This window comes from Cornus florida, unplaced genomic scaffold (assembly GCF_030987335.1).
Source record: "Cornus florida cultivar Cherokee Brave unplaced genomic scaffold, ASM3098733v1 CherokeeBrave_3.0.0_Hap2_Chr02, whole genome shotgun sequence".
In the NCBI taxonomy this organism is placed as follows: Eukaryota; Viridiplantae; Streptophyta; class Magnoliopsida; order Cornales; family Cornaceae; genus Cornus; species Cornus florida.
In genome coordinates this window covers 37,603,174-37,628,790 of record NW_026775572.1, presented here as the reverse complement: position 1 = coordinate 37,628,790, position 25,617 = coordinate 37,603,174, and the positions used below count along the sequence as shown (strand labels likewise).

The 25,617-nt window shown below is 35.2% G+C and overlaps 5 protein-coding genes across 5 annotated transcripts; all 5 read right to left on the bottom strand.

Annotated features, from left to right (window-relative positions):
- Positions 1 to 3,481: 3,481 nt before the first annotated feature.
- Positions 3,482 to 5,759, bottom strand: LOC132294726 (uncharacterized). Its single transcript, XM_059792689.1, has 2 exons — positions 5,275 to 5,759; positions 3,482 to 4,540 (listed from the first exon to the last, which is right to left on the bottom strand). Exons 1-2 carry the CDS (start codon positions 5,565 to 5,567, stop codon positions 3,685 to 3,687), a joined length of 1,149 nt encoding a protein of 382 aa, XP_059648672.1. The 5' UTR covers positions 5,568 to 5,759; the 3' UTR covers positions 3,482 to 3,684.
- A 2,238-nt stretch (positions 5,760 to 7,997) lies between these two features.
- Positions 7,998 to 9,918, bottom strand: LOC132288599 (uncharacterized). The gene is made up of 2 exons (XM_059789867.1): positions 9,626 to 9,918; positions 7,998 to 8,953 (listed from the first exon to the last, which is right to left on the bottom strand). Exons 1-2 carry the CDS (start codon positions 9,916 to 9,918, stop codon positions 8,083 to 8,085), a joined length of 1,164 nt encoding a protein of 387 aa, XP_059645850.1. The 3' UTR covers positions 7,998 to 8,082.
- Positions 9,919 to 11,408: 1,490 nt separating this feature from the next.
- On the bottom strand, positions 11,409 to 13,335 carry LOC132294725 (uncharacterized). Its single transcript, XM_059792688.1, has 2 exons — positions 12,718 to 13,335; positions 11,409 to 12,429 (listed from the first exon to the last, which is right to left on the bottom strand). Exons 1-2 carry the CDS (start codon positions 13,032 to 13,034, stop codon positions 11,565 to 11,567), a joined length of 1,182 nt encoding a protein of 393 aa, XP_059648671.1. The 5' UTR covers positions 13,035 to 13,335; the 3' UTR covers positions 11,409 to 11,564.
- A 1,161-nt stretch (positions 13,336 to 14,496) lies between these two features.
- Positions 14,497 to 17,461, bottom strand: LOC132294721 (uncharacterized). The gene is made up of 2 exons (XM_059792686.1): positions 16,966 to 17,461; positions 14,497 to 15,492 (listed from the first exon to the last, which is right to left on the bottom strand). Exons 1-2 carry the CDS (start codon positions 17,280 to 17,282, stop codon positions 14,628 to 14,630), a joined length of 1,182 nt encoding a protein of 393 aa, XP_059648669.1. The 5' UTR covers positions 17,283 to 17,461; the 3' UTR covers positions 14,497 to 14,627.
- A 3,660-nt stretch (positions 17,462 to 21,121) lies between these two features.
- Positions 21,122 to 22,132, bottom strand: LOC132296066 (uncharacterized). Its single transcript, XM_059794312.1, has one exon. The coding sequence runs from the start codon at positions 22,130 to 22,132 to the stop codon at positions 21,122 to 21,124; it is 1,011 nt and encodes a 336-aa protein (XP_059650295.1).
- Between the last annotated feature and the right edge of the window lie 3,485 nt (positions 22,133 to 25,617).

Below are 25,617 nucleotides of genomic sequence, written 5' to 3'. Positions count from 1 at the left end.
TGGAGGTGCCATCGTCTATTTTGCTGAGATTAATGGGGTCCCCCAAATTGATGAAAATGAATCGGATTCAAATTGATAAGTCCACACTCCATTCATCTATGCAATTCAAAACCCTAATTTGTTGCACGTACATAGTGTTGAGCCATCATTGTTAAGGATGAAAGGTTTTGCCAATGATTCGGTCTTAACAGGGATGGAGTCAGGAATTATGTTCAGGGGCACAATGCAAAAAAAATTGAGGGACAATTTTAAAATTTTAAATAATTATACATACAATAGTACAAATTTTAAAAAGTTAAGGGAGGTAAATGTAAAATTTTAAAAATTTATATACTCAAAAATGAATTTTTTAAAAGTTGAGAGAGCAATTTTAAAATTTTATAGAATTATACATTCAAAATGAAAATTTTAAATTTTGAGGCGGACAATTTTAAAATTTTAAAAAAAATTGCATACAAAAATTTAATATTTTAAAAGTTGAGGAGGGCACATGTCCCAGCCCTAAGTGGCTCTGTCCATGGGTCTTGAGAGAGAGAGAGAGAGCAATTAGGTTCACAAGCAATTAAAACTGGTGAGAGAGAAATTCATTAGGGTTTAGAGATGGTTATCTAAGGTACTTTATTTTGTGTGTAGTTTAAAAACATATTGTTGTGTAAACTCTCAAAGGGGTTGGCTCGGGTTGGCTCAAGAGGGTAAGTGACTTGGCCGTGGTGCCTCACAAAGTGTAAGTTTAAGGTTTCACTCCTCCTTTCTTGAGGAATGGGTGTGTGAGTATCAACTAGAATATATATATATATATATATATATATATATATATATATTAATTATTGTTTATTAATATTATAATATATGTGTATATATGTTTAGTGTTCGTTTCGGTTGTAATGGACTTGGAACCGCAACCGAAAACTAACAGTTCCTTCTTTTGGAACCGGAAACGGAATCAACCGGTTCTAAGGTTCCAATGATTTTTTGTGCATCCCAGATTGAAAATGCTGAATTACTGTTATTCTATTAACAATATTTTGTAAACCATTGGATAATTTAGAAGGTTAACTGTCTAAAATCTAGTTCAAAAGGGATTTTTGGAGAGAGAGAAAATATTTTTCCGTTACCCTTCAAAGTACGATTTGCAATTTGTTTACTTGCAATTCTCCAAATTGGATACATGCCTAAAAGTCCAGCCCAATGCCTCATGGTCTTTCCTGTTCTTTCCGATTCTTCTATCATTCACTTAATCCCTCAACAATAGCCATTTTGCATTTTATAAGAATCCCATTGCCTTTTAAACTCCCTAATGAACCTCCAATCCATCATCTCCTAGTAAAATCCTCTTCTTCTTTTTTTTTATGCTTTTAGTGAAGGTTATTCCATTTATACTTCTGCTTTTTTAGAGATCTGTATTATATTATTGCATTAAAGAACAATAATGTCTATATTTTCATCATTGTTGATAACAATGGTGATAAGTGATGGGTAGTGTGGAGCCTGATAAATATTGTACTTTAAGGTCTAATTTGTTTGGTAGATTTTGCACTTACTATGTTGCCCTAGTGTGAGCGTATTCTGTATCATATGTTCTATTTTTATTTTATAATCACAGTGAAATCCCTACAACCTAACTCTAGTTTTTTAGGTGAACTACAAGTAAAAATCTGTTTTTGTTGTGTGAGTTTGATCGGTTTTTCCTTGTTTTTCTACTTAATTTCACAACAATAAGTGCAGATATCACAATCTTTAGCAACTTACTTTCCTCCTTTCCTTTCCAGATGAACCTTGGAAGTTCTAATACTATGTATTTTGAAGGTATGAGTCGATACTACCTTTAGTATGATTACATTATGTTGCTTGTACCTTCTTGCTTTCTGTTCTGTCATTGAACTTTGGTAGACTTATTCTTCAGCTATGCATATACTTGAAAGTGAAAAGAGTTACAGGAGGAACAATAACAGAAAAGAAACATGAACTCATACACAATAACAAGATAAATTGGAATTTTCTGAATGCTTCAAAAGAAATAGAACATAATCTCATTTCCATTTGCTCTGAATCTGGTGCGTGTGATTGAAAGCGTAGGTCATGACAACACTCCCATCCATTCTTTTCAACACAAATGTCTCAACCAATACATATAAACCTCTCTCCTATCACTCCTTGAGGACCCTTCACACTCAGTGATGTCCCATAAAAGCCCCACCTATCAAGCTACTACTAAAATCTGATTCTCAGAAAGAAGGGCGAATCCAAGAATTGTCAATGGGGGGCTAATATTAAACAAGAGGGAATTGGGAGTTGAAAGATTAAAGAGTTGAAATTTTTTAGAGGAAATAGGTTTAGACTTTAGAGGGAGAGAAGGAATGAGCTCTAGGAATATAGGAGTTCTTTGTGCTTTGGCTTAGTGATCGTTCAAGGCTTGGGCCTATTAGGTTAGGCCTCTGTTTTAAAATTGTAGCTTAGATATTCGGGTTAAAATTACTACTAAATTTTAATTTTTTTTTTTTTAATATTGGGCTAAATATACCTATATTAAATTTTTTGTTTTTGTTTTGGGGAATGAAGCCCACCCAAGCCCCCCCCTCCCCGCCCCCGCGGGGCGCGGCGCGGGTCCGCCACTGCTCAGAAATCACTCATTTCGGCGCAGAGAGCTCTACTTTTGATTCTGATGAATCAAGCATCAAGTCAATAAAGCCGGAATATTTCATGCCATTGAAATCTTTTTTTATTTTTTATTTTTATGTTTTTTTAATCAACACACGCCCCACTCACGCACCATACTATCCCATGTGGGGCTCACCTCTCTTTCGGGAAGGAGCTCATATCGCCTGGACCATTAGCCCGAAGGTATGAATGCTATGGCTTCAAAATATGATTTGCATTTTTGTTACTTTTCAGTTTTCCTACTAGGATATGCCCAAAAGTCCATCCCAAAGCCTCATGGTCTTTCACGCTCTTTCCAATTCTTCTATCACTCATTTAATCCTTCAACAACGGTCATTATGAATTTTGTGAGAACCCCATTGCCATTTAAACTTCCAAATGAACCTCCAATTCATCATCTCCTAGAAAGATCCTGAATTTTTTGTGCTTTGACTGAAGGTCTTTCCTCCCATTTATACTTTCCCCTTTTTATAGCTCTGTACTATATTATTACATTAAAGAACAATAACAAAGACTATACTTTCATCACTGATAATAGTAATGGTGGTTTTAACTTGTAAGTGCTGATATCAGAATCTTGCAACTCACTTTCCTCATTTCTTTTGCAGATGTACCTTGGAAGTTCTATTAGTTTGTATACTGAAGGTATGGGTCAATACCCCTTGCATGAGTCCTTAGTATGATTACTATTATTTTCAGTCATTGAACGTTGGAAGACTTATCCTAATCAAGCATGGGGAAGAATATCTATTTTCACATAATCTTCAGCTATGCATGTTATTGCACATATCCATCCATAATACAGAATAGAAACATGAACATATACACAATAAAAAGACAAATTGGAGCTTTCTGAATTCTTTGTAGGAACACTATTGACAAAAACATAATTACCTAAAAAATCACTATTAACGAAATACAAAATATAGACTGAAATTTTTGTAGTATATGATCACACACTAACATATACATAAGAACAAGAGAAATTGATGCTTTTGAATGTTTTGAAAGAAATGGTAAATAATGTCATTCCCATTTGCTCTTAATCTGATGTGTGTGATTGAAAGAGTAGGTCATGACCACACTCCCATCCATTCTTTTCAACACAAACTTCTCAACCAATACATAGCAACCAAATCTTCTCCACCCACCATTCCCTCCAAACTCTTCTACTTTCTTCACCCTCATTTGCCTTTCTTCCCCACCGATCCACCCAGCTCTTTCTTGCTCCCATTTCATCCTCTCAACAATTGGTAAACTCAAGCCCACTCTTAAATCTTCTCCTACACCACCAAAACCTGTAAACCAAATTGCCCCATCAACCACTTCTCTCTCATCCCACACAGCTTCCCTTTGAGCAACTAAGACGACTTCTTTCACAACAACAACATTGACAGACATAGTATTTCCTTCGCGATAATTGTTCTCACATTCGAAAATCTGCTCCCATGTTTGTTCGAGTGTCATCTCGTAGAACATAGATTTTTTCATCTGCTCTTTCAAAGTTCCCTCTTTGACAAACATAAAAGGACAATACCACTTGCCAATGGTGACAGCTTCAGAAATTTTACATGCTAAAGGGAAGTTGAATTCTGGAAGGCGAGCACGAAGGGCAGTGTCGAGGCCTGGAGCTTCACCCAATTCATAATTTTTGGGGGTTTTGGTACAAACTTTCCACCCTTTTCTCCTCAAGAAGTATGGAGGATGCCCATCTGGTGCAACAGATTTTGCATAGAAACTACCCCCATCACTGGAGTAAAGAAAAATCTCAAATGGCTGATACATGTCGTGGGGATTTAATGGCCTTGGCTTTACATCTTGAACACTTTTGCCGAAACAGCAGGTAATCTTGTCGTCCTCAGTTGAACAAGTATATGCTTCCCTGTAAAAAGAACAGATACTTGACAAAGTTTGACTATATAGCTGATGCAGACAAACAAATCAATTAATTGGTAGCAGCCCAACAATTTGAGCCTCCGGTGCAGTGTGTATGAGCTAGAAGTTTAGATCATTAAGAATAAAATCGAAGTAACCTATTAATAATATCAACTCAGTCTTTTAAACTAGTTCGCTTAATTGGTCCCGAATTGCAAAGGTCTCAAGCAGTGCTCTGTTTCAGCTCTGCCTCACCTTAATGTGCCCTTTTATAAAAAGGTACAAATAAGTTACTTTTAATCTACAAAATTGAAGCAAAAGAGAATTCTGAGATATCGTTGATGAATCAATATTTTGCTTTGCAATACTGTATATAGAGTAAAGAAAACCTAACCGCACAAGTAAATCTTAAAAGAAGCTCAAAATTGAACAATCTCTAAGAATTACAAAAAGAAGGGAATAAAACCTAACCACTAAAAACTAAATAGCAAAAAATCAAATTGAGTCCAAATTTCAACCACTAAAAAAAAATCCCAAAATATTAAAGAGTCTTTCTATAGGCAATTTCAGGACCCTAAACGATGAAATTTGTAACACATACTGACACCTCCTATGTAACATGATTATGAATACATTAAACATGTCAAGTGGCATTAGAGAAAAGAAAAAAGCTCAATCATGGACCTTGAAAACCTATTTAAAGTAGTCAAATTCAGTTTCATTTAGTGGTTTAATACATACCCTTTATGCCTCCCATGTGGCTTTATTGCGTAATATTGATTGGAAGACAATGGCTGATTAAGAACTGGAATGAAGGCAGCATCTTCATCATCTGATCCGTAGTTAACAGTTAGGTCCTTGTTCTGAGGAAATGGCAGATCTTGGAGGTAAGGGTCCTTGCACAATCCGAAACACATAAGGGTCTCCGATTCTTCATCTTGAAGAACTAAATAGCCAGAATTTGGACCCTCAGGTGGTAATAAAAGAGAATCAGGAGACTTCAAGAAGAGAGAACTAGGCCTGGTCACATACATATCTCTCGAAAACTTCACTATGGGTTTGTGTTGATCTTAACGGTCAACTATGCGTTTGTGTGTAAATGTTTATGGATAGAATATAAGTCTATAACACAAAGAATGTGGAAATCAAATTGCTTAGACAACGACACAATATTCTGGATTAAAATTAATCTGAATGTTGACATATGATGATTATTTGAAAGTGCATGAAAACACCATGAAATTGAGATAAAATTGTTCCAAGTGCGCTATATGTCTTGTAGTGCATGGAAAGACCATTCATGCGTAGTCCGTAGTCACATAAGCTCATTCTTTAAAAAAAAAATCAGAGACTTGTTCGTTTGTCCAAGCTAAAAAATTGACTGCCTTCCATGGTTGATCCTTCCCGGATGCTTCATCTTGTTACTTAAGTTAGAAGAAATTTACTGGCTTTAGCCTATAAAGTTGAAACTTGTATTTTAATTGTTAATATATTAATATCAAATTATAGTTAATAATTTTCTATTTAAAATTCATAAATCCATTTTATTTATTTATTTTTTTTTTTGAAACTTGAAAACGAAATACTAATTTCAAATCCATTTTGAGTATTAGGAAACAAATATGAAAGAGTCCAAAAATACCAAGAGATATGACAAATATTAGAAGAGTTAAAAAATATCAAGAGATGTGAGAGAAATATAAAAAATTGGGGATGGAGTGAGATAGTAATAGGTAGGTGGAGAGGATTTTATTATGTGAGAATTATTGAGGGAAAACCGGTGAGAATAGACGAGGATAAGAAAACAGGGGCCCACTATTAATGCATGTTGCTCTGGGGAGTATGATTTAATACAATGCAATATTGCCATGTTGAAGATCTCTTGATATTCACAACTTCTTGGGATTACATTTGGTTGAACATATGGCTCAATTTGAGGCTTGCATCACCCATGATGTCATTAAGATTTTTGTTCTCCAAAAATGTGGGCCCAGCAAGTCTTTTGAGTGGTCGCCAAGTAGCTTCATTTTGGTGTCCCATTTTGACTATAAATAGCATTTGTCCTCCATAGTTTGAATGATCCAAAAAATCATCTGAAAATCAATTGCATCGTAAGCTTATAATATCAGTTAGTAAGTGAGAGAGCTTGGGTGTATCTGGGTTTTGGGTGTAAGTCACTTTACCTTGTATTTCTTTATTTTCATAGTGAAATATTGTTCTGTCTTCTTTCCGTGGACATATGCATAACCAAACCACGTAAATCCTTGTGTCGTTTGTGTGTGTGCCTTTAATTTTCTAATCATTAATTTTTTCATTTTTTTCTCATAAACTCCTGTTCGATTATTTTTTCATAACACATTTGACGTCAAACCAAAATTACAAAAAAATTCACTGGATGGTTAAAATTGATGTTTCTTCTATAGGTTTTTCTGTACAAATGGTGCTCTAATGTTGGTGTCTGCAAAAGTCAAAATATGGTCATTACACCTCTGATACCTACATTTCATTTTCTAGCGATTAACTTAAGTAAACACTAGCAACAGTGCCTCCCTACAATACATACTTCGGTATTTTTTGTTCATCAAGATTCTCAAACTTTTTGGTTGCCCTTTCCCAACCAGAATAACGATGCTTGAAAATCCATATCCATAATCTGTGGCCCTTCCTGCCCTTTCTCATTCTTCTGTCATTCATTGTGATCCTACATGAACTTCATTGCTAAGAAACATATCTCCTATCACTCCTCAAAGACCCTCCACAGATGTCCCACAAAAGCCCCACCTATCAAGCTACTAATAAAATCTGATTCTCAGAAATCACTCATTTCGGAGCAGAGAACTCTGCTTTTGATTCTGATGCTAAATCAAGCATCAAATCAATAAAGCCGGAATATTTCATGCCATAGAAATCGTTTTTTTTTTTTTTTTGTTTTGTTAAAGAACAATAACAATGACTATACTTGCATCATTGACAATAGTAATGGTGGTTTTAACTTGTAAGTGCAGATATCATAATCTTGCAGCTCACTTTCCTCATTTCTTTTGCAGATGTACCATGGAAGTTCTGTTACTATGTATTCTGGAGGTATGGGTCAATACCCCTTGCATGAGTCTTTAGTATGATTATTATTATGTAACTTTTACCTTCTTGCTTATTTTCAGTCATTGAACTTTGGAAGACTGATTATTAAATGCATGTGGGAGAATATATATTTTCACATATTCTTCAGACTTCAGCTATGTATTATCAAAATATTTATTGAACATATTTATCCATAATTCAAAAAAAAAAAGGTGTATTATCAAAATTTAGGGATACAGGAGTAAAGAATTACAGGAGAAAGAACATATCAGAATAGAAACATGAACAGATACACAATAAAACGACGCATTGGAGTTTTCTGAATGTTTCTGAATTCGTTATGGGAACACTATTGAGAAAATCTCAATCTCATTCCCAGTTTAGAAAACACCCATAATAGTTTTTAACATATACACAATAACAAGATAAATTGGAATTTTCTGAATGCTTCAGAAGTATGACATAATCTCATTCCCATTTGCTCTTAATCTGATGTGTGTGATTGAAAGAGTAGGTCAGGACCACACTCCCATCCATTCTTTTCAACACAAACTTCTCTACCAATACATAGCAACCAAATCTTTTCCACCCGCCAATCCCTCCAAACTCTTCTACTCTCTTCACCCACACTTGCCTTTCTTCCCCACCAATCCACCCAGCTCTTTCTTGCTCCCATTTCATCCTCTCAACAATTACTAAACTCAAGCCCAATTTTATTTCTTCTCCTACATCACCAAAACCTGTAAACCATATAGCCCCATCAACCACTTTTCTCTCATCCCACACAGCTTCCCTTTGAGCAACTAAGACAACTTCTTTCACAACTACAACATTGACAGACACAGTATTTCCTTCGCGATAATTGTTCTCACATTCAAAAATCTGCTCCCATGTTTGTTCTAGTGTCATCTCGTAGAACATTGACCTTTTCATCTGTTCTTTCAAAGTTCCCTCTTTGATAAACATAAAAGGACAATACCACTTGCCAATGGTGACAGCTTCAGAAATTTCACATGCTAACGGGAAGTTGAATTCTGGAAGGCGAGCACGAAGGGCAGTGTTGAGGCCTGGAGCTTCACCCAATTCATACTTTTTGGGTGGGGTTTTGGTATAAATTTTCCACCCTTTTCTCCTCAGGAAGTTTGGAGGATGCCCATTTGGTGCAACAGATTTTGCGTAGAAACCACCCCCATAGCAACCTTGTGGTTGTGGGTAAAGAAAAATCTCAAATTGTTGATACATGTCATGGGGATTTAATGGCCTTGGCTTTACATCTCGAGCGCTTATGCCAAAACAGCCAACAGTCTCGTTTTTTTTAGCTGAACAAGTGTATGCTTCCCTGTTAAAGAAATTTGAATTCAGGTGCAATATGTTAATGTGCCCATATCACCCAGATGCAACACGTTTGTCCACTAAATTCTACAATGTCTTTTTTTTTTTTTTTTTTTTTTTTTGACAAAGCTAAAGTTATGAACGTTCATAAACGTAACAAATTAGTAACTTTGAATCCATAAAATTTAGGCAAAATAAAGTTCAGAAATATGATAGATGAATCTATAATCTGTTTAAAAAGAAGCTCAAAATTGAACTCTCTCTAAAAATTACCAAAAGTAGGTAATAAAATCCAATCACTAAAAACTAGTAAATACCAAAAATCAATGAGTCCCAATTCAACCACAAAAAAAAAAAAAAAAAAAAATCCCAAAATATTTAACAGTCTTACTAGTAGCTATAGGCAATTTCTGAACCCTCAACTATGGAATTTGGCATGTGGCTAGCGCAACTAGTGAGTATTGATCATTGGCCATTCTGATTGGGAATGTGTACATAGATATTAGCAACTCTTCCTACATAAGTTTTAAACTAGAAAGTAGAATATGTAACGCATACTGAGACCTCCCATGTTACATGATTATGAGTACACAGAACTGTGTCCAGTGACATAGGACCGTACCTTGGAAACCTATTTAAAGTACTCAAATTCAAGTTCAGTTAGTGGTTCAATACATACCCTTTATGCTTCCGATGCGGCTTTATCGCATAATAAAGATTGGAAGACAATGGCTGATTAAGAACTGGAATGAAGGCAACATCTTCATCATCTGATCCGTAGTGAACAGTTAGGTCCTTGTTCTGAGGAAATGGCAGATCTTGGAGTTCACTGTCCTTACACAATCCGAAACAAGTAGTGGTCTCAGACTCTTCATCTTGAAGAACTAAATAGCCAGAATTTGGACCCTCAGGTGGTAATGAAAGAGAATCAGGAAACTTCAAGTAGCGAGAAAGAGGCCTGGTCACATACATCTCTCTCAAAAACCTCTTCCCTCCACTGTTTCTTTCCTACCTTGTAAGTTGTGTTGATCTTAATTGTCAACAATGTATGAGTTTATGTGTAAATATTTCTAGATAATACATAAGCTTATAAAACAAGAATGTGGAATTCAAATTGCTTCGACAGCTTAACAAGTATTGTAATCTGCTACTCAAACTTGTCTTTTTATATATAAACCTTGTGCAGCTAACAAAGTTACTTCCTAGTTGACTTTTGACCTTTGATGATTACAAGTGTGCTTATATGTCTTGTAGTGCATTAGAAACACTATCTCCTTGTATTCAACAACATCAACATTTCATTCTTCTTTAGTCACATGAGCACAATCTTTAGAAAATTCAAAGACTTGTCCTTGTGTTCATAGCTTCCATGGTTTATCCTTCCCTGATGCTTCATGTTGTTACTTGAGTTTGAAGAAATCGATCTATTCAAATACATCTGTCTTCACATTTTTTAAATAAGGGTCAGCCCATGCAGACAAACAAATCAATTACATGGTAGCAGCCCAACAATTTAGACTCTGGTACAGCTGTGTCTGAGCTTGAATTTTAAATCATCATGAAAAAAATAAAAATAAATAAAAATTTGAGGTGCCATATTAATATCGACTGTCCTTTAAACTTGCTTTGTTGCAGAATTTGTCCTGAAACCTTAATGTGCCTATTATCACCCATATGTAACAAGTTTGTCCTCTAAATTCTACATTGCTTTTGACAAACCGGAAGCTATGAATGTTTATGAAGGTAAACATAAAAAATTTTGAGTCCCAAAAGGTTAGGCAAAAAATATTACTGCTGAATCTATATTCTGCTGCTTATGGAAATCTTAAAAGAAGCTCAAAATTGAAGATAGGGAATAGAACCTAATCACTAAATAGTAAATACTAGTATATACTCATTGGAGAATGTTGACACGTTCCCTAATACTTCAATTCCGCTTCCGAACTCGAGACTCAAAATTAAACAATAAAATTACAACTTGACCGGACTTGTTTTGACAATGAATATTGCCAATTACAATTATATCTCACAAAAGTACCCTTTAGTACCCTTTATGCCACTTTCTGATCTTTAGCAACATTCTTTCTCCTTTTCTTTCCAGATGAACCGTGGAAGTTCTATTACTATGCATTTTGAAGGTATGGGTCACACTTGACATTCTTTTGGTCCAACACGTATTTCAATTTTAACTATCAAGGTGACAATGAGGTTTGAATTCATGGCCTGCTGCTCTGATATCATATTAACAACCATCTATTCTAAAAACTTAAATTGTCAGAGAGAGTGTAGTTTTATGTTTAATTCCTTTCAACGTTAGACACTTTAGTATGATTATTATTATGTAACTTGTACCTTCTTGCTTCTCTGAAGTCATTGAACTTTGGAAGACTGATACCAAGGATGCTAGTGAATATCTATTTTTACTTATTCTTCAGCTATGCATGTCATTGAACTTATTGATCTATCCATAATTCAATATACTTGTATGTATTATCAAAATTTAGGGATACATGAGTGAAGAATTACAAGAACATAACAAAATAAAACATGAACATACACACGATAAAAAAGATAAATTGGAGTTTTCTGAATGTTTCAAAAGAAATGGTACATAATCCTCATTCCCATTTACTCTTAACCTGATGTGTGTGATTGAAAGAGTAGGTCATGACAACACTCCCATCCATTCTTTTCAACACAAACTTCTCTACCAATACATAGCAACCAAATCTTCTCCACCCACCATTCCCTCCAAACTCCTCTACTCTCTTCACCCTCTTTTGCCTTTCTTCCCCACCAATCCACCCACCTCTTTCTTGCTCCCATTTCATCCTCTCTACAATTGCTAAGCTCAAGCCCACTCTTAAATCTTCTCCTACACCACCAAAACCTGTAAACCATATTGCCCCATCAACCACTTTTTTCTCATCCCAAACAGCTTCCCTTTGAGCAACAAAGGCAACTTCTTTCTGAACTACAACACCCACAGACACACTGTTTCCTTCGTTATAATTGTTCTCACATGCGAAAATCTTCTCCCACGTTTGCTCTAGTGTCATCTCGTAGAACATTGATGCTTTCATCTGTTCTTTCAAAGTTCCCTCTTTGATAAACATAAAAGGACAATACCACTTCCCAATGATGACAACTTCAGAATTTTTACATGCTAACGGGAAGTTGAATTCTGGAAGGCGAGCACGAAGGGCAGCGTTGAGGCCTGGAGCTTCACCTAATTCATAGTTTCTGGGGTTTTTGGTTTTAACATCCCACCCTTTTCTCCTCAAGAAGTCCGGGGGATGCCCATCTGGTGCAACAGATTTTGCATAGAAACTACTCCCAGCTTTGCAAAATGTTGGGTAAAGAAAAAACTCAAATTGCTGATACATGTCATCGGGATTTAATGGCCTTGGCTTTACATCTTGTACACATCTGCAGAAACAGCAGGTAGCCTTGTCTTCCTCTGTTGAACAAGCGTATGCTTCCCTATAAAAGGAATTTGAACACAGATACTTAGCAAATTTTGACTATATAGCCCATGCAGACCAATTAATATCAACTGAGCCCTTTAAACTTGTTTGAATATCTGTGTCAAGCAGTGCTCTGTTTAAGCTCTGCATTAACACTTTATGCCCATGATCACCTCCTATATTACATGAATGTGTACAAAATACATTTCCAGTGGCATTAGAGAAAAGAAAAAAGCTCAATCATGGACCTTGAAAACCTAATAAAGTACTCAAATTCTAGTTTATTTTGTGGTTTATTGCATACCCTTTATGCTTTCCATGCGGCTTTATTGCGTAATAGCGATTGGAAGACAATGGCTGATTAAGAACTGGAATGAATGAAACATCATCATAATGATCGCTTCTGTACTCACCTCCACCTGTTGAGTAGTGAATAGCCAGGTCCTTGTTCTGAGGAAATGGCAGGCCTTGGAGGTTAGGGTCATTGCAAAATCCGAAACAACAAGTGGTCTCAGATTCTTCATCTTGAAGAACTAAATAGCCAGAATTTGGACCCTCAGGTGGTAGTGAAAGAGAATCAGGAAAGTTTAAGTAGAGAGAAAGAGGCCTGGTCACATACATCTCTCTCAAAAACTTCTTCCCTCCAGTGTTTCTTTCCTACCTTGTGATTTTTGTTGATCTCAATTGTAAAGTATGTATGTGTTTATGTGTGAATATTTATATATATATAAAAGTCTGTAACACAAAGATATGATTATCTTGAAGTGCATGAAAATACCATGAAATTGAGATCAAATGTTTTCTAGTCGACTTCTATGTTTTATGCTGCATATTAGAAACACTTGGTCCCTGCATTCAATAGTTGATCCTTTCCGCGTGGTCTAAGTCACAAAATTGACTGCTTCCATGGTTGATCCTTTCCGCATGCTTCACAATTTTTCATTAAATAATAAACAAGGAGGAAAATGAGTTGTGGACACACCAGCCTCTAATATCTTTGCCGACATTTTAAACATTGACTTTTTCAATTCTTTTTGGGTTTGGAAAATTGCATACTTTTCAACCTCATCTGCAGAGAAAGTACCTGGAAACTTCACATATGCAGAGGACATATTTCTCAAAAAAAAAAAAAAAAAACATCTTCTTTGTTGATTCATAGTTTTGTCTTCATTGGTAAGTAAAATATATTGTTATTGGTGTACTGTTAAAACATCAAAATTTATTAATATTTGGGTAAAGTGTATAAAATATGTGAAAAAATCGCCCTTACTTTTTATTTTTGTATGTAAATTCCTGTATTATCAAAATTCGGAGCAAATTGTCCTCTATGATCAATTTTGACCGAAATATTCTTTTAAAACCCAAAAATACCCTTTAAATGCCCATGATACCATTGCCATATTGATAGGATTGGCCGGTTAGAAGTTCACCAAATTTTATTTAGCATTTACACTAGACATTTTCAAATAAGACTAGCATTCATTAATTAAATTTAGTAAACAATAGAAAGAAGAAGGGACTGCAACAGGAAAGAGATGTGTAGTACTAACATTGCCTCACTAAAACACGTACTGTAGTTTTTTTTCTATCTAAACTACCAACAAAAAGTCCCTTCAGTATTTGTTGTTCGTCAAAATCAGGGCATCAAAATATGATTCTCAAACTTCTTTGTTGCCCTTTCCCAACCAGAATGATGCTTGAAAACCCATCTCCTTACCTTAAGGCCCTTCCCGCCCTTTCTCATTCTTCTGTAATTCATTGTGATCATGGATTGCCAAGAAACCTATCTCCTACCAGACTCCTCAAAGACCCTCCACACCACAAAAGTCCCACCTATCAAGCTACTACTAAAATCTGAATCTAAGAAATCATTATTTTCTGGAGCAGATTACTCTGGTTTTGATTCTGATGCTAAATCAAGCATCAGGTCAATAATGTCTTAATCTTTCATGCCATTGAAATCACCTTTATTTATTTATTTTTAGATAAGCAACACAAGCACACATTCACACACCACACTGTCACATGTGGGGCTCAAACCGCTCACCTCTCTTTTGGTGAAGGAGCTCATATCAACTGGACCTTTAGGCCGAAGGTATGAATGCTTGTTTTTATTACTCGCACAGAATAGAAACATGAACATATAATACAAATTACACAATAAAAAGAAAAATCGGATTTTTCTGATTGTTTCAAAAGAAATAGTACATAATCTCATTCCCATTTGCTCTTAATCTGATGTGTGTGATTGAAAGAGTAGGTCATGACAACACTCCCATCCATTCTTTTCAACACAAACTTCTCAACCAATACATAGCAACCAAATCTTCTCCACCCACCATTCCCTCCAAACTCTTCTACTCTCTTCACCCTCATTTGCCTTTCTTCCCCACCGATCCACCCAGCTCTTTCTTGCTCCCATTTCATCCTCTCAACAATTGGTAAACTCAAGCCCACTTTTAAATCTTCTCCTACACTACCAGAACCTGTAAACCATATTGCCCCATCAACCACTTTTCTCTCATCCCAAACAGCTTCCCTTTGAGCAACTAAGGCAACTTCTTTCTGAACAACAGCATCCACAGAAACAGTATTTCCTTCGCTATAATTGTTCTCCAATGCAAAAATCTGCTCCCATGTTTGCTCGAGTGTCATCTCGTAGAACATTGATTTTTTCATCTGCTCTTTCAAAGTTCCCTCTTTGACAAACATAAACGGACAATACCACTTGCCAATGGTGACAGCTTCAGAAATTTTACATGCTAACGGAAAGTGGAATTCTGGAAGGCGAGCACGAAGAGCAGTGTCAAGACCTGGAGCTTCACCCAATTCATAATTTTTGGGTGTTTTGGTATAAATTTCCCACCCTTTTCTCCTCATGAAGTATGGAGGATACCCATCTGGTGCAACAGATTTTGCATAGAAATTACCCCCAGCTTTGCATAGTTGTGGGTAAAGAAAAATCTCAAATTGCTGATGCGTGTCATTGGGATTTAATGGCCTTGGCTTTACATCTCGAACACATCTGCAGAAACAGCAGGTAGCCTTGTCTTCCTCAGTTGAACTAGCATATGCTTCTCTGCAAAAGGAATTTGGATTTAGATACTTAGCAAATTTTAACTATATGGCCCTTGAGGACAAGCAAAATCAAGTACATGGTAGCAGCCCAACAAATAAGAGCCTCTGGTTCGCGCAGTGTGTCTGAGCTCGAATTTTAGATCATAAAGAATAAAATTGAAGTCCCCTTTTCATATCAACTCACTCCTTTAAGCATGTTTGCATAATTGGTCCTGAATTGCACAGGTCTCAAGCAGTGCTCTGTTTGAGCTCTGCCTCAGCACCCCAAAAGGCAACTAGTTTGTCCACTAAATTCTAGGGCTGCAATTTGGGCGGGTTAACCCAGCTCAACCCAAGCCCAACCCAGAATTTTTGAAATTGGGGCTTATATTCACAAGTCGGGTTCATGTTCGGGTTGGGTTTTGCCAAAACTCAGACAAAATCGGGTTGGGCTGGGCTCAACCCGAACCCAACCCAAAACCCATTTTTTTTTTTTTTTTTTTCATCCTTTCTCTCTCCTCTCTCTTTCTCTATCCTCCGCCGTCCATGGGCGTAGCTTGAGAGTTGAGAAGGGGGCTTTTTTTTTTTTTTTTTTTTTTTTTCTCTCCTCTCTCTCTCCTCTTTCTTCTTTCTCTTTCTCTGTCTTCTTTTTCTTTCTCTTTCTCTTTCCCTGTCTTCTTTTTCTTTATCTTTCTCTCTCTGCCGCCGTCCATGGGCGAAGCTTGAACAATCTGGGTTTTGATTTTTTGAACAAATCTGAAATGATCTGGCGAAGCTTGAACCAATCTGGCGAAGCTTGAACAAACTGGACAGCGGGCGATGGAAACTGAAAGATCTTGGTTTTGATTTTATGAACAATTTGAAATGATATGCCGATGTTTTGATTTTTTGAATAATCTGAAATGATATGCCGATATGGGTTTTGAACTTTTGATTCTAGCACACAGATAGATAAAATTGTAATATGTGGGTTTTGAACTTCTGATTCTTGTAGATTTTGTAACTTGCAGTTGGAGAGAGAGAGAGAGAGAATGGAGCTGGAGGCGATAGGGGGGCTGAAATGATTTGCCCTAAAAATATATATATATATTTTTATAATAATATAATCAAATATAATATATATATATATATATATAATATAATATATATAAATTAAAAAAAAAAATTAAAAAGAAAAAACCTCAACCCGTCAACCCGACCCAACCCAACCCGTCCGAAAATATTCGGTTCGAGTTATGATCATAACCCATGATGAATACAATTCGGGTTGGCCCAACCCAACCCGCTTCGGGTTGAAGTTGGGTTGGGACTGAGCTGGGTTGGGCCAACCCAAGTTGCAGCCCTACTAAATTCTAGCAAGTATAATATGCTAAAACACGATGTGTACCTATAACATGTTCAGTGGAATTATATAAAATAAAAAAAGCTCAATCAAGGACCTTGACGACCGATTAAAGTACTCAAATTCAAGTTTATTTAGTGGTTAAATACATACCCTTTATGCTTCCCATGCGGCTTTATTGCATAATAGCGGTTGGAAGACAATGGCTGATTAAGAACCGGAATGAAGGCAACTTCATTATAAGAAACATGTCTGTTCTCACCTCCACCTGATGAGTAGCGAATCGTTAGGTATTTGTTCTGAGGAAATGGCAGGCCTTGGAGGTCACGGTCCTTGCACAATCCGAAACAACGAGTGGTCTCGGACTCTTCATCTTGAAGAACTAAATAGCCAGAATTTGGACCCTCAGGTGGTAATGAAAGAGAATCGGGAAACTTCAAGTAGTGAGAAAGAGGCCTGGTCACATACATCTCTCTCAAAAACGTCTTCCTTCCCGTGTTTGCTTCCTACCTTCTAGTTTGTGCTCTCTTACTTCTCAATAATGTATGTGTTTCTCTGTGTGTGTGTGTGTAGAGATATATATATTAATATATAAGTCTATAAGATAAAGAATGTTGAATTCAAGTTCCTTAGACAACTTAAATAAGTAATCTGTCATTCAAACTTTGTTTTTTTATATGAAAATTCTGTGCAGCTAAGATATTTCCTTCTTATTTGAATTTTGGTATGTGATGATTACAAGTGTATTTATGTATTGCGGTGGATATTAAAAAACATTATCTCATTGTATTCAACAGCATTCAACATTCCATTCATCTTTAGCCACATAATTAAGCTCAATCTTTAGAAAATTCAAAGACTTGTCCGTGTGTCCAAGCTAAAAAATTGACTGCTTCCACGGTTGATCCTTCTCCGGCTGTTTCATCTTGTTACTTAACTTAGAAGGAATTGAACCATTTAGATAAACCTGTCTTCTTCATATATATATATGTATGATTCATTAAATAAACATGGAGGAAAATGATTCTTGGACGCCCCAACATGTAATATATTTGCGTTTGACTTTATTTATTTATTTTTTTTAAAGTGTTTCTGAGTTTCCCGAACAATATTTAAATATACCACATTTAGCTACTTCTAAAAAGTTTTTGGGGACCAAATGTTATAGACCTATGGCATTTATGTAACTTTATAGGCAGAGAAAGAACCTGGAAACTTCATATGCAGAGAAAGAGGCCCCAGGATGTGCAATTTCTTAGAAATAAAAAATTAAAAAAATAAATAAATTACTCAACTGTTTGTTCCTACTCTTTGATCGCTTTTTTTTTGGTATTGATGTGCATATATAAGATAAAAATGCTGATTTTTATTTTTATTTTTTATCTTGGCAAGACACTTTACATGGTCCTAAACGCTCCACCGATTGCTTTTAAAGGTAAAAGAAAATAACACTGAACTATAACTCTCGGTATCATTAAATTCAAATACTATATACACTTGAAATAAGTCATTCAGATTTCTAGTGATTTTTAAACCTGCTGATACAAACTATGTCCGAAAGAAAATCATTAGTATGGTCAGTTGACCTCATTGTGGTCCTACATGAACTCCCATTGCTAAGAAACCTATTTCCTATCAGAATCCTCAGAGACCCTCCACACTCGTGATGTCCCACAAAAGTCCCACCTATATATATCAAGCAACTATTAAAAATTGAGGCTGAGAAGGACTCTGGTTTTGATTCTGATTCTAAATCAGGCTTCACGTCAGTGAAGCCTCTCTTTCATGCCTTTGCAACATTAGAAGCACTATGAGCTCCAAGAAACTTAACAACCAAAAGCAAACCCAAAATCAACTGTTCTAAAAACTTAACTATTTCTAAAAATTGCGGGGAAAAAAAGAAAAAAATGAAAATCTAATCACCAGTAAATATCAATAATCGGTTCAATTTGAGTCAAAATTGATCACAAAACAATCTCAAAATGTATAACATGAAGAAAAAAAGCAATTTTGTCGGCGGCTAGTGGATAAGAGGTCTTTTGAGTGATCAGTGAACTCGAACTTCTTAAATTCGATTTTCATATGATGCAACGACAATATGTGATTTGTGGGTATTTGCACATATGGGATTGTTGTAAATCATAAAACATAAGCAAAGAGAGAAATGAAAGAAAAAGAACATACCATATTACGGTTCAGTCAGTAGGGCCTCTACATCCACGGCACACAAATTTCAAGGGTTTCTTGTCTTTTATTATAATCTCTCTTTTCATAAGTATGACAATGGTGGAGGTTGGAGAAGAAATGATAAGAATGGAAAGTGATAGAAAATAAAAAATAAGTAGGATTTTTTTCCACGGATTCCTCTGGTAAAAGTAAATTTTCAATAATAGGAAAATAAATCAATGACCGGAGGATTTTCCTCTACTGATTTCTCCATCAAATCTTCAATACTCTCTCAAGTTAGAGCATAAATACCCAATTTACCACTGAAATGACTAGTAACAGCAAGTGCTAATGATGGAAACAGAATAGAGAATGCAAAGAACAATGTTACGAAACACACCAACAATCGAAACAAGTCAAAATTTGTCAGAGGCAAGGTAAAGGTGAAGAACAATGTTACAAACATATCGTCGTATTGACCTTCCAAACAAGTCAATAAAAATTACCTAAGATATGACAAAGGCCAAGAACAATATTACTGAACACACCAGCAACCCAAACAAGTCACAAATATTACAGAGAAACGTTTAACAACATACAAATACAATACCCCAAAATAAGAATCTGAACCTAGGAAGAGAAATTAGACTTTGATACCATCTTGTAAATCATAAAGCATAAGTGAAGAAAGAAATGAAAGAAGAAGAACACAAAGCCCAAACATATTATTTTTTAGTCTCTCTTTTCATACATAACACAATGGAAGAGAGGAAATGATTAGAGTAGGAAAAGGAGAAAATAAGAAATAGGGATGATTTTTCTCCACTGATTTCTTTAGTGACACTAAATATTCAATAACAGAAAACTAAATTAATTACTGAATGATTTTCTTCCATAATTCCTCTATTAAATCTTCAATAGGGCAAAACTTTGACCAGTGGGTAGGGCAAAACTTTGACCAGTGGGTGAGTAAAAAAAAATACTAACTACTTAAAGTAGCCGATTTGAAGAAGTTCATGTATCGCGTAATTGCGATTGGGAAACAATGGTTGATTAGGAACTGGAATGAAGGCAACAGTATAAACGGAAAACCGTCTGTATGCATTAAATCATGACTGCTGAGAGAATGTGTGGTCCCTCACAGTGGAGTTGGTGGTTTGAAGAATAGTAAAGTGGAGATAAAGAGTTGGGTGAGAGAGAAGAAAAAGAGAGGGAAGTTGGTGAGGAAGACAAACAAAAACTTTGAAATTACCATTTTACTCTCACTTCAAAGAACAAATTTGCTGATGCTTTGATGCTGTCATTTATTTTATATAAAAATATAAAAAGTTTATTAAAACAATCTTATGTTAATTAGAATTCACATATATGATTTTGCATAGAAGAACATGGAAGGAAAGTTACAAGAATTATATATGAAGTTTGCATGAAAAAAAAAATAATAATAAAATAAAATAAAATTAGAAAAGATGAAACTTGAGTTGTACCGTCATTGTTGTAAAACGCTGTAGAAAATTTGGAATTGTGCACCATTTATTGGGTTGAAAAGTAGAGTGACAGAAATTTTCATAAATATATGGTAGAGCATTTGGTTCTTTCAGAATTGATACAGTGAATTTGGGGGGACAATAGGGATTGTTTGTAGAACAAGAATTGAGATAGTTCATTGTTTTGCTTAGACTGAAATACTTGATTATATTGGATAATTATAGTATTTAATCATACTAGTATTGATTTTGAAGCATGTGTAGCAATTTATACTTGGAAGGCTAATGTTAAATGACGAATTGGATTAAAAATTGAACATAGTCTCCCGGACTCAAATGACAAGTGAGATTCTGATATTCTTACACCACCTCAGTCGAACTAATTTTTATTTAAAACACACATTTGACATTTCTTTTTCAAGTAAGACTAGCATTCACTAAAACAGATACACATGTAGTAGCGAGTACGTACCACTGCCTCACTAGAACACACATACTGTAGGTTTTATTCATTTAATTTCTGTCTAAATTACCAACAAAAAATTATCAAGATCAAGGCTTCAAACCTAAGGTTACTCCATTGTTATCTCCATAAAAAATAAGACTCTGTACATCACATCCTTTCAAAACTCCACCTGTAAGTCTCGTGCAATGGACTAGTCTTTAACCTTCATGGTTGCCATTTCCCAACCGGAATGATGCTTGAAAATCCATCTCCATGCCTTATGGCGCTTCCTGCCCTTTCTCATTCTTCCGTCGTTCATTGCCATCCCACCTATCAAGCTACTAAAATCCGAGTCTGAGAAGTCACTCATTTTTGGAGCAGAGAACTCTGGTTTTGATTCTGATGCTGAATCAAGCTTCAAGTCAATAAAACCCGAGTCTTCCATGCCATTGAACTCACTTTCTTTTACTAGAACAACACTCCCATTTTTCACATTAGAAGCACTATCAGGCTCCAAGAGACCATCCATTTTCACACCCTTCAGATTAGAGACATTTTCAAACTCCAAGATACCTCCAGAACCATGTTTCTCAGAATCTAACATCACACCACCACTAACATCAGATATTTTTGCACTTGATGAAGCAAAATCACTATTTTCATCGGGTTCATTGATCCCACAACCCCTGAAACTGCAAAGTGACCTAGACCTAGACCACACATCAGTACTCTTCTCCTGAGACTCACCAACACTAATCCTCTCACAACCCTTCTCTATTTTCTTCCTAAAGAACCTCCTAATCCTCCAAAACCCACTACTCTTCTTTGAGTTCTTGATATCAACACAGCTACTATTACTCCTCTTGAGCAGCACAAGCTCTCCTGACGACCTCTCTCCATTTTTGGGCTTTGAATATAAATTCAAGTGTCGCGTGTGATGAGTTCTCTCATTCTCTATCAAGAATGAGATTCTCCCAACACTTCCTACCTCAACACTGCATGGATTAGTGCATGATGAGAAGAGTAGTTGAGAGCAAGAGCATGAAGAGAGACTTTGTTCTCCACAATCTGAGCAGACTAGTTTGATCAGTCTGTCTCTGAGGCAATGAGCACAGATTCCTACAGCAGATGATGAAATTGGGTGTTTGTTGCATGGAATGTCTGATGATGAGTAGTCATCATCACTATTACATGTTTCCACAGCTTTGCCTTTCTCTTCCATGCTTCTCTAAAACTTTGACAGAGAAATATAGTTGTGTGTGTGTGTGTGTGTGTGTGAGAGAGAGAGAGAGAGAGAGAGAGAGAGGGAGAGAGGAGGAGGAGGAGCTTGAGTTTAAGCTTGTGTGTCACAAGGTATAGGACAGAGGACATATAAAAGTGAAGGGTGAGCATTGGCTGTGAATTAAATCATTGGAGACTTGGAGTGCATTTACTAGCTTAATGGAGTATATATATGTATATATATGACAGTGAGAATCAAAATGTACTATACTGTAATGACTTTTTAAAGCATGAAAGAGACGTAACTTTTAGGTTTGCTATTCCAAGAAAAGAGTGCTGTCACAAGCAAAGAGCGATGAGTGATGGTGAAGTGCACTATCTTTCAGGATCTACTACTGATGCCCGCAGCGGCTGAGGTTCCATCACAGTTAAAACTTATTTTTAACAAATTATTTTATAGTATAACTATTGCATTGAAAACGATTTAATTGTGTTAGAAAAAATGATTTTGACATCTCAAATAATTGTGTTGAAAATATCTGCAACTTGGATTAGATCCAAACGCCTCCGAACACCTATGTAGTTATCATGGAAAAAACACTAGTGCTGATTTCATGAAGAAACAGTACAAATTTAATAAAGTAAAAGCCATTTTATTGGAGCTTTATTGAGAAAATATTAATTGTTTGCGTGAACTTAAAAAAAAAATAAATAAATTAAAAATACATTAACATTAACATTAGGACAGATCAACTGATTACTTCAAATTATTGTAATATTCAAGTATAATAAATGGATTACAATTGTGGGATGGAAGATATTTACAACGTCATTTGACTTGTTATGTGTGAGAAGTAAAGGTGAAAGCAATATTCCTGTTTTTTAAAATAATTAGGTGCTTTCGAACTGTGACTTTAATTTTAACCTTTTTTTGTAAGTGTTGTAATAACAACTATATATATGTGTGTGTCTGTGTGTGTGATCGAACTGTTTCTACTGTTAAAATATTTTGACAAAACTGGAATGCAAACATTGAACATGAGAACATGCCATGAATGGTGTGAAATGTGAATGAAACTGATCTCATCCTGATCAGTGACAGCACGTTAGCATTTCTCAAGTTGAAAATGCTTTGGTTAGCAACTGACACACACATATATATTATTGTTTGCGTGTGGAGGTGAATGTAACAGCTAGCTGAGTAAAAGAGTGAAACATATATATGTGTCTAAAAAATGAAGTGTTTTCGTTTTTGGAAAGTTACTTGATGCTGTGTTGCTATCGTCCAGCAAGACTCAATTACAGCAAACCTAGTATCAGAGTCCTCCTTATGTCATTCAACATCAATCAATCTGTCCATACAACTGTTTAGTACAGTATTAATTTTTTTTTTTACAGGAGTGGCAAAAATTACCAAAACCCAAATACCCGCCCAAATTTGTACAATAATTAATGATTGTTGGGTGAATAGTATAATTTTTTTTTTTTTTTTTTGCCACTGAGCGAATTATTAATGATCAGTTATTAATAAGTAATATATTTAAGTGGGTTAAGAGTGGATACTCGTTACCAACCCATGAATCTTTAAAAAATAAAAATTCTGAAACAGTAAATGTTGATGCGAAAATTTTCATAACTTGGAATGACGGCGTTTACCTGCAAAATAATAAGACGTCATCTCAAATGGCACTGGTGGGGTGTCAGCCGAGGACTTTCCGACGATTAACTTAGTACTTGTAATCGTATTACATAATAATTATGTATATTCTGTCTAGGGGTTTTTTTCTCGTCCCTTTTTAACGACTTGGTGCCCTATTTATGATTGTCGATTGAAATCAAACTGGTGCCGCCGGAAATCTACTTGTGCAAGATCAGAGGAGATCGTTTGTTGCCAGATTTGTCGAGATATGATTTACTCCTTTGACTTTTTCAAATTGTGCCAAGGTTATCATCACCATGTGGAACTACGTCGTCAATCATTATCCTGGATAAGAAATATCATCATTCTTATCTGATGGAAATCTTCTTTACCTCTGATAACGAAATATGTTAAAGGGGTCTGGCGACTAGTCGAGGTAGATTATTTTTCCCTGTGAGTAAAGAAACTAGAAACTTATAATTGTAGAGAGAGAAATTCCTTACAATTATTATTGTAAAATGTCAAAAGGGCTTGTCATTTAGACGATGATGTGTGAAGTTTTTTTGGGCATATTTACATCCCTTTTTTTTTTATTATTATTATTTTTTTTTATGGGTTCTAACCATAAAATAAGTGGTGGGTATCGAAACACCTAATATTTTCCCTTTTCTTTCGTGTTTCTCTGCCCTTTGTATTCCCTATTTTCTCCCTTTTTCTGTCTCTCCTGTGTATTCCTATTTTTGCCTTTTTTTTCTCTTTCCTCCGTTTCTCTCTCTTTTCTTTCTCTCTTCTATCTTATTATATCCCTCTTATGTTCCTCTCCCTCTTCTGTTTTTCATAAGTTATTCCCTAAAAAATTCAAGTACAGGACCAATTTACATTTGTGCAAAAAATTTTAAAAAAATAAATAAATATCAAAATTAATGCAAACAAATATTATTATTATTTTTTTTAGGGAATTTCCAATCATATTTTTACTGAATAATAATTGCCGAGTCAATTATATATAACTATACAGTACAAATTTTAAAAATGTTTCTTACCTGAAGATTTACCTTCAAGGTAAGAGGTAAGGCACATCAATTGTACAACTGACATTACCATTGAAATTTGGATACTATTAAGAACAGAATAAACAGAGCTAAACAGGGGCATATGAATATAAACCCTACTGGTGAAAAAAAAATAAGTAAAAAAAAATAAAAAGAATATAACCCCTGCCTTTTAAATGAGATTTTAGATCACTACCCACCAAAATTTTTCAGAAGTATTAAAGGTCATATATTTTCTTTCTTCTAAATTTGAAAGAATCAAATTCAAAATTTAAATTTTCTTTCCTTTCTCTTTTGCTCTTAGAATTATATATGTCTGTGTGTGACATATATATATATATAAGTGACTTTTTTCGGTGAAAAAAAGAAAAAGAAATTGCAACGTCGGAAACCAAAAAATGAACAGAAAATTACTACATAAACAAAATTTTATTTTACTTATTATTTTTATTTTTATTTTGTATTTGACAACCAAAATAATTTAACAATTTGTGTTTAAAAATATTCAAGTCATTGGGTTGGGTATGAATTGACTAAATCCATTTAACACTCAACTTATTTATAACTCATCATGAATGGATTAATAATGAGTTATTAACTCGTTAATGACTCATTTATTAATAATCAGCCAAAAACCATTTCAAATTCACCAAATTGTAACCCTAAACCTTTTTTTAGGTAAATCAATAGTAGTAAGGGAAAAAATAGTAGTAAGAGAAAAAGGAAATTACTGAGACATTTTCCCTGCAATCCAATAGCAAAAAAGACAGTCCTACTTGCTTATTTCCATAATAA